An 8,917-nucleotide genomic window follows, 5' to 3' on the forward strand; every position below is an offset into this window, starting at 1 on the left:
ACGCAGATCAACAATGTCAGTCAGTCTGATATAAGACGCAGTGGCCTCGATGTTCATACAGTAAAGTAGTGTAACGGTCAACATTTCTACCCAAGACGCTACATTATTTTACGACACAACAGTCCCCACAAGGTTAGATTTGTTGCGCACTTGACTGTTCACCTGCAATGATAGTCTAGCTGCCCTGCAATGAAGCAACAATCCCGAGAGAAGAAGTCTGCAGCGTTCCAATCCACCAGGTGGCGCAGCCTAGTTCATGCATTGTGAGAAAAGAACGACTGGTAAATGGATAAATAAACTAGTAACCTATCGGGTTGGTTGGTTGGACTGCTGTTTATTGTGAAAGTAGAAGTGATAGGCTACGTCCATGATATGTGAATTTCAGGCAAGTAGACTACAACTTCGACCCGAGAGAGTCCACAAGCACACCACACGGGCTGGAGACTTTGACATCCCGGGTGAGCTCGTCTCTGTTCTCCAGCGTGTCCTACCATCCTAAATCTGACCGTTCGGAAACGAACGGACAATCTTACAACACCGGTATGAAACAGTTTGAAATCTAATGTACAGAATCCCGATTAAAGGTTTAGGGTTACAGCGGATACTATCTTACCTCGTAATGCTTCATCTTGGCAGTTTGTGTTCGCTCTCATCCAAGGTGAGCGACGGGTCGTGACTTCCAATCAGAGCAAGAGGAAGCAGTGATGGCTTTGAGGTCCCCAATTGGTCCAATGATTGGGAAGTCCAATGGTTACCTCTTTAATATCACGTCCAATCAATGTGTCGGAAAGCTAAGTAGATATGCCTTACTTCCCGTACTGTAGCCAATGGGGGAGTAGATTCCCACAATGGAGTGATCCGTTTGGACAAATGGAGATGCGGGGTAAATTGTATTAGCGGGTGATTATTTTTAGTAAATCTTATGTTATCAACACCAGGGCAAGCTATACTGACTTTACAAATCAGCAATTTTAGTTCGTCGATTACTGACTGTTATATTGGGCATAATGTGCCAGCGGTGGTTTTCAAAAGCAGCAAGGTTGTTTGCCAAGGACAGACCTAGACCTGTTTGTGGGTATTTGACCAAGAGGCTAGTAAAGGTGAAATAACGTAATTATTTAAATTGAGAAAGGACGGGGCTCAACCTAACGCATAGTACCTATAAACCTGAAGCATAGCGACGACTAAACCTATAGTTCCAACAAAAGCGACAGACAAACCACATTATGAGGGAATCAGTTTTGTTCAGGCGATCCATAAAGCTTTTCCGACAGACACATTGTGATACCTTTTGTTCACTAACACGATTCTTAGTACCTTTGATACATCCAGTGAGTCAACACTGGATCTGCCACTACACACACACACACACACACAGGGTGAGATTTCTATAAGGAAGACGTGGATGAGTTTCGGCTAGACTACAGAGGCGTGTCCTGTCGAACTTTGAAACTCAGCGACGCTCCAGTAGGCGTGACCGGTTCCCAGGAACTTTCGTCCGACAGGAGCTGAGCTGCGTTCAGACTCTTCCTGATTCTCCTAGAAAATTCTCGAACTTTCTGCGCGGGTATAAACTAGAATGGGTCCCAAGCGGAGTGTCGAGTTGAGCTGACAGAACGGTAGCGTTCTTCAACAGTATGTGTGCAGGTCAGGTTTTCAGACGTTTACTTACCATTCAATAGACTGCAAGCGGACCAGCGCATTTAAAGAGAACAACCCGTCTACCTTGTGTGCATTTGATTGACAGTCAGCACAGGCTCAAGCAAGGGAACTTTAAACTATTTCTCGCAGCTATTCGGAATAAACACACAGACAGCTAAATGGTCAAAATGGGTAAAGACTACTATAATGTCCTGGGCATACAGAAAGGAGCGACGGAGGACGAGATCAAGAAGGCTTATCGTAAGCAGGCTCTGCGTTACCACCCGGATAAAAACAAGTCTCCTAAAGCCGAGGACAAGTTTAAAGAAATAGCTGAAGCTTATGACGTTCTGAGCGACCCAAAGAAAAAGGACATTTATGACCGATTCGGCGAAGAAGGTACGTGTTCTATTTACCAGACGCAACATGTTATTATTAAAAGTGATGAATAAATACACGTTGTTTTCCAAATTGCGTTAGTTAGGTAGGCCTATCGGAAACGATTTCAAAGCTGCGATTATAAAGATGTAGAGCTGAGTCATTGTCGCTGGATATTTTGATGAGTATTAAGGCGAAAATGCATTTCCAAGTTCTCGCTCAAGAACTGCCTCTTTCCTCTGATGATCTACTCTTCTTCAGTGGTGCTGAAATCGTTGTTGTATTTCTAGTGTTCTAACGCTTTGGGCCACAGAAGTTCCTAAAACAAACGCTATATGCTTATAACAACCAAGCAATACCTCGTAAGCCTACCCTCCTTGGCCTGTGTGAGCAATAGTTTAAAAGCCTACCTTTCTTAGCCTATGTGAGATATATATTTTATAACTAGAAAGGGCAAGACACAGCAGGCTTGTTGCATCTATCAGTTTTTTTTCCATTCTTATGATTGTGCTGCAAGGGATTCGCGAGTTCCAACAAGAATCCCTTGCTGCACAATCATAAGAATGGGAGGAAAAAACGGATAGATACAATAACAATGCTGATTGGCTGCACGCCGAGGGAGAGGTGCGCGCCCACTACTGGAAGGTTCGGGCGCTGACGTCACAGCGCGGCGGAGAGTTTGAATTTGACAGGCTAGCCTGTCAGCAAGCTTCTCAAATGACAGATGGTGTGGTTGTGTATTCCTGGTACCTACAGTAGACCGAGATTACAACGGTGCTGCTGCGTTCTTATCAGTTGTCTTTAAGGACCAGGCTAGATAACTCAACGGTCAAGCTGCATTATTCAGTGTGTAGTAACAGACACTAGACCACAGGAGGTTGGTGGCACCTTAATAGGGGAGGACAGGGCTCGTGGTAATGGCTGGAGCTGAACTAGTGGAATGGTATCAAATACGCTGTTCCATTTGCTCTGTTCTGGCCATTATTATGAGCCGTCCTCCCCTCACCAGCCTCCTGTTCTGTAGACCAGTACAACCTTTATTCCCTCCCTTCTAGCCCTGCACACAGAGCCGTCCTGCCTTCAGCAGCCTCCCTTCTAGCCCTACACACAGAGCCGTCCTCCCCTCAGCAGCCTCCCTTCTAGCCCTACACACAGAGCCGTCCTCCCCTCAGCAGCCTCCCTTCTAGCCCTACACACAGAGCCGTCCTCCCCTCAGCAGCCTCCCTTCTAGCCCTACACACAGAGCCGTCCTCCCCTCAGCAGCCTCCCTTCTAGCCCTACACACAGAGCCGTCCTCCCCTCAGCAGCCTCCCTTCTAGCCCTACACACAGAGCCGTCCACCCCTCAGCAGCCTCCCTTCTAGCCCTACACACAGAGCCGTCCTCCCCTCAGCAGCCTCCCTTCTAGCCCTACACACAGAGCCGTCCTCCCCTCAGCAGCCTCCCTTCTAGCCCTACACACAGACACATTGTTTCCACACCCATGGGTGCCACTGCACATAGGGAATGTTTACACAACTTCTATTGAAAGAAGTCTGGACCAGAGCCACAAATCTTTAACTCTCTTTCTCTCTCTCCCGCTCTCTCTCCCCCTCTCTCCCCTCCCTCTCCTCTCCAGGGTTGAAGGGAGGAGGCCCCTCAGGAGGAGGGGGTGTTCCCGGGGGCCCTAGTTTCAGCTACTCCTTCCAAGGCGACCCCCACGCCATCTTCGCCGAGTTCTTCGGAGGCCGAAGCCCCTTCGACCAGTTCTTCCCCCGAAACGGCGGGGGCCCAGATGAGGACAACATGGACACTGACGATCCCTTCGCCCGTTTCGGGATGGGCGGCGGCGGCATGGGGGGGTTCCCCCGTTCCTTCAGCACAGGGATGGGGGAAGGGGCGATGGGGGGCCAGATGGTTGAGAAGCACCAGGACCCCCCCTTGCTCCACGACCTCAGGGTGACCTTAGAGGAGGTTGGTTGACTTATTTTAGTTGACAATTATAAGTATCCATGTACACACAGCACATCATACAATTTAAAAAGTTGTCTAGGATAATAAAGTCGATGCCTCATTTCCATTGTGGTGTTTTTTTTAAAGGTGTTCTCAGGCTGCACTAAGAGAATGAAGATATCCCACAAGCGGCTGAACGCAGACAGACGCACCACCCGGACGGAGGACAAGATCCTGGTGGTGGAGATAAAGAAGGGATGGAAGGAGGGGACGAAGGTCACCTTCCCTAAAGAGGGGGACGAGACGCCGACTAACATCCCGGCAGACGTGGTGTTCGTGGTCAAGGATAAGCCACACCCGCTGTTCCGGCGAGACGGCTCTGACATCGTTTACCCCGCCAAGGTCTCCCTCAGAGAGGTAAGGCAGAATGATCTGAACTTTAACTAAACTAAATATACTCTGTTTTTATATGTTGCTCTCCAAGTGCTTGCTAAAACAAATTGATAGTACTTAGAATGATAATAATTATTGAACGTACAGACAACTGTATGTAGACTAGAGTGATGAAGCGTAACCTCTCTCTCTCCTTCAGGCGCTGTGCGGCTGCACGGTCATCGCCCCCACCTTGGACGGCAAGATGGTAACCGTGACGACAGGGGACGTGGTGTGTCCGGGGATGAAACGACGCATCACGGGGGAGGGGCTTCCTCTGCCCAAGAGGCCCGATCGCCGCGGTGACCTGCTGGTGGAGTACGAGGTGGTGTTTCCGGAGAGGCTGAGTCAGGGTGCCAAGGAGACCGTCGCACAGGTTCTTCCACCCTAGTCCTGATGGCTATAAACTATGAACTTCTTAAGGACAAAACGGACGGCGCCGACGAACAGTGAAAAGCAACAGGTGTCCTCCCTATCGCCTCTGACCAAAGAACGTTTACCGCCGCCCTTTTCTGTTCATTTCCAGACCATTCTGCGTGTTGAATCGCCATCGTTCGTCGACACCCATCGGGTGACCTACTGCGCACGGCCAACTTTCTTCACGGTGTCTCTTGTCCTTTAGTTGAGGAAACTGCCACTTTGGACCTCGTGAATCCACGTCAGAACCACTAGTGAACTGAGGGAAAACCTGCAAACCCGTATTCAAAAAGCATCTTGGAGTAGGCGTGCTGATCTAGGATCAGTGTAGCCTTTTAGATAATCATACATGTGACTACATGGACAGGGGGCACCTGATCCCAGATCAGCACTCCTGCACTGTAGAATCAGAGACCATCAAATACATGTTGTTTAGCTTCCTTTAGTATGAGCCTCTTTTTAGCTCTACAAACCTCTCCTCTGGGACCCCCAGACATTTAACCCAACTTTGTTGTAGCCCTGAACTAGCTCACCTGATTCACCTGGTCAAGGGCTTGATGACTGGTTGATTATGAGAGAGAGATTAGGGTGAGAATGAATGGATTCTATTTGACTCCCTCTCCAAGGCATTTACTGCCAGAGAGACTGTTGGAGTAAGAGATCACCTGATTCACTGAAAACTCCTGTTTTGGGGGATTAGATTGCATTTCTTGGTCGCATTTCTTTACAGATGGCAGCTCCTCACGTACCTATTCTAGGGGTTTAGGTATCATGGGTGGGTTTCATGGCAATAGAAAGTATTGCCACTGTTCAATACCCATAGTCTGATAATACCCATAGTCATTGGTTTAGAACAGAAACAATGCTGTTTGAATGCATAGAAATATAATCTATAGAACGGACCTTCCCATTCAAGTCAATGCTGAATCTGTTTCTATGCTTGAATGGTCTTTACTTTTCCAGGATGCCTACAATAACAGGGTGGAGGGAAGTGTGAGTGAGAGGTGTGTGTTTCAGCTAGTGTGTATGAGTTAGCTAACTAGGTGAACGTTTTGTACAGAAATGCTTGGAATGTATGACTTGCTGTAGGATCTGGGCTTTGTATGGTGCAACTGTTGGATTGTGTACTATCATGAGATGGGATGTTAGCACAGTAACCATGGGAGATATAGGCTTTCATGTTATACCCAGAGCATTCCTCTTTACTCAATAGTATACACATGTATTGTTGCTACCTGTTGTTGATGCAGCAAGTGAGAACTGTCCAAAAACTGACATAAAGCAATGTTTATTGAGCAAAGAATATAAACTTTTGTTTTGAAATGATGCATTTAAAGGAAAGATCCCTCACCTCAATATAGAGGCCATTTATTTCTCCTTCACAACAGGAAGTAGTTTTATATTTAAATCATGTAGTTTATATTTAAGGAATACCTTTAAGAAAACGTTAACCCTTGACAGCATCTTCTAAAACTGCAACCAGACTTCGAATTTCTTAGTTTACTATACATTTGCCATGTATGTATTATATTTCTTGACAGTTTTCTATACACAGAATGTATGTTCTACGTGAATAACTTTCATAGGTAAATAAAGTGTGTTTTCTAGATAAACGGATCCTTGTTTGTCTTTCTAGAAAGACGTCATGAACGGGTTATAACAGTGTGATCTGGTATGAAGACGTCTCTCGCGCTGGGGCCTCTTCGCAGCTTGTGTCTATGTATGCTGATGACTCAACATTATACACGTCAGCTACCACAGCAAGTGAAATCAAGTTGAGGAGACTAAACTGCTTGGAGTAACCCTGTATTGTAAACTGTCATGGTCAAAACATATTGTTATGTCCAGTCGTGTGGTCAGGTGCCACAAAGAAAGTCTTAGGAAAATTACAATTGTCCCAGAATAGGGCAGCACGGCTGGCTCTTAAATGTACACAGAGGGCTAACATTGATGACATGCATGTCAATCTCTCCTGGCTCAAAGTGGAGGAGAGATTGACTTCATCAATACTTGTATTTGTGAAAAGTATTGACATTTTGAATGCAGCGAGCTGTCTGTTTAAACTACTAACACACAGCTCAGACACCCATACATACCCCACAAGACATGCCACCAGAGGTCTCTTCACAGTCTCCAAGTCCAGAACAGACTATGGGAGGCACACAGTACTATATAGAGCCATGACTACATGGAACTCTATTCAACATCAAGTAACTGATGCAAGCAGTAAAATCAGATTTAAAAACCAGACAAAACGACACCTTATGGAACAGCAGGGGCTGTGAAGAGACACACATACATACACACACACACGTACAGTACACATGGATATTATGTTGTAGATATGTGGTAGTGGCCTGAAGGAACACACTGTTGTGTAATGTTTTTAGAACTGCCTTAATGTTGCTGGAGCCCAGGAAGAGTAGCTGCTGCCTTGGCAGGAACTAATGGGGATCCATAATAAACCCCAGGAAGAGTAGCTGCTGCCTTGGCAGGAACTAATGGGGATCCATATTAAACCCCAGGAAGAGTAGCTGCTGCCTTGGCAGGAACTAATGGGGATCCATAATAAACCCCAGGAAGAGTAGCTGCTGCCTTGGCAGGAACTAATGGGGATCCATAATAAACCCCAGGAAGAGTAGCTGCTGCCTTGGCAGGAACTAATGGGGATCCATAATAAACCCCAGGAAGAGTAGCTGCTGCCTTGGCAGGAACTAATGGGGATCCATAATAAACCCCAGGAAGAGTAGCTGCTGCCTTGGCAGGAACTAATGAGGATCCATAATAACCCCCAGGAAGAGTAGCTGCTGCCTTGGCAGGAACTAATGAGGATCCATATTAAACCCCAGGAAGAGTAGTTGCTGCCTTGGCAGGAACTAATGAGGATCCATATTAAACCCCAGGAAGAGTAGCTGCTGCCTTGGCAGGAACTAATGAGGATCCATAATAAACACTAATACAAATACATGTTGTTTAACTCTGTGCTGGTTGTTGTGGCAACCCTGAAGGAGGAAATGGAAAAGAGGTCTCACTTTTACTTGCTGTCCTACAACAGGTGAGACTGGTGAGGAGGGTGGCGATGATGATGAGGATGGTGATGATGATGGTGATACAGATTATGATATTCTGTCTACTTAACTAAAAAAGTGACAGCTGATCTTTGCTATAATGTCTAATCAAAAGATCAGCTGTGACTATTAAGCCACTAGGAGGCAGTATTCAGCACGGAAACAGCATTGCCGCCCCTCAAAAGCCAGGCTTCATCCCAAATGGCATCCTAGTCCCTATAAAGTGCACTACTTTAGACCTGAGCCCAATTCCCTATATAGTGCACTGCTTTAGACTAAAACCCTATTCCCTATATAGTGCACTACTTTAGACCAGAGCCCTATTCCCTATATAGTGCACTACATTAGACCAGAGCCCTATTCCCTATATAGTGCACTAATTTAGACCCGAGCCCTATTCCCTATATAGTGCACTACTTTCGACCAGGGCCCTAGTCCCTATATAGTGCACTAATTTAGACCAGAGCCCTATTCCCTATATAGTGCACTACTTTAGACCTGAGCCCTATTCCCTATATAGTGCACTAATTTAGACCCGAGCCCTATTCCCTATATAGTGCACTACTTTTGACCAGGGCCCTAGTCCCTATATAGTGCACTAATTTGTGTGTGTGTGTGTGTGTGTGTGTTCCAGTCCAGCAGGGTGTGGTGTATAGAGTGTGCAGTGGGGACGGACGCTGGGCCCCAAAGAACACCAGTGAGTGTGAGCAGGACGACCCAGGACAGGTGAGAGAGGTGTGTGTGTGTGTGTGTGTGTGTGTGTGTGTGTGTGTGTGTGTGTGTGTGTGTGTGTGTGTGTGTGTTTCCTAATAGCCGATGCAGAATGAGTCTAACTTCTCTCTCTCTTCTCTCTCCCACACTCCCACTCGGTCCCCTCCCTTCTCACCCGTGTGTGTGTGTGTGTGTGTGTGTGTGTGTGTGTGTGTGTGTGTGTGTGTGTGTGTTACAACAGATGAGGCAGAAAATAACAAGAGAGCGAGAGAGAGACCAACTTACACAACATTTATTTTTGGGTTAAATGAGATTACTATTATTGTGGTAACAGTAGGT

The 8,917-nt window shown here is 46.6% G+C and overlaps 2 protein-coding genes across 3 annotated transcripts in view; one reads left to right on the plus strand and one right to left on the minus strand.

The window, feature by feature from the left end:
* tecrb (trans-2,3-enoyl-CoA reductase b) overlaps positions 1-899 on the minus strand; it is a 25,527-nt gene extending 24,628 nt beyond the window's left edge. Inside the window, exon 1 of the mRNA XM_045690788.1 lies at positions 614-899. Within this exon, the coding sequence (XP_045546744.1) occupies positions 614-628 (15 nt within the window). The 5' untranslated portion in view covers positions 629-899. The remainder of the gene's footprint in view (positions 1-613) is intronic.
* The window catches only part of LOC106564265 (dnaJ homolog subfamily B member 1), an 8,256-nt gene extending 1,844 nt beyond the window's left edge, over positions 1-6,412 (plus strand). Inside the window, exons 1-4 of one of the 2 annotated variants that reach the window (XM_014130308.2) lie at positions 1,013-2,040; positions 3,637-3,971; positions 4,098-4,367; positions 4,543-6,412. In XM_014130308.2, coding sequence (XP_013985783.2) covers positions 1,821-2,040; positions 3,637-3,971; positions 4,098-4,367; positions 4,543-4,773 — 1,056 coding nt within the window. In that variant the 5' untranslated portion in view covers positions 1,013-1,820 and the 3' untranslated portion in view covers positions 4,774-6,412. Of the gene's footprint in view, positions 1-1,012; positions 2,041-3,636; positions 3,972-4,097; positions 4,368-4,542 lie in introns of those variants that run through there. The other variant, XM_045690787.1, reaches the window with a different exon arrangement.
* The last annotated feature ends 2,505 nt before the right edge of the window (positions 6,413-8,917 follow it).

This window comes from Salmo salar, chromosome ssa12 (assembly GCF_905237065.1).
Source record: "Salmo salar chromosome ssa12, Ssal_v3.1, whole genome shotgun sequence".
Classification (NCBI taxonomy): domain Eukaryota; kingdom Metazoa; phylum Chordata; class Actinopteri; order Salmoniformes; family Salmonidae; genus Salmo; species Salmo salar.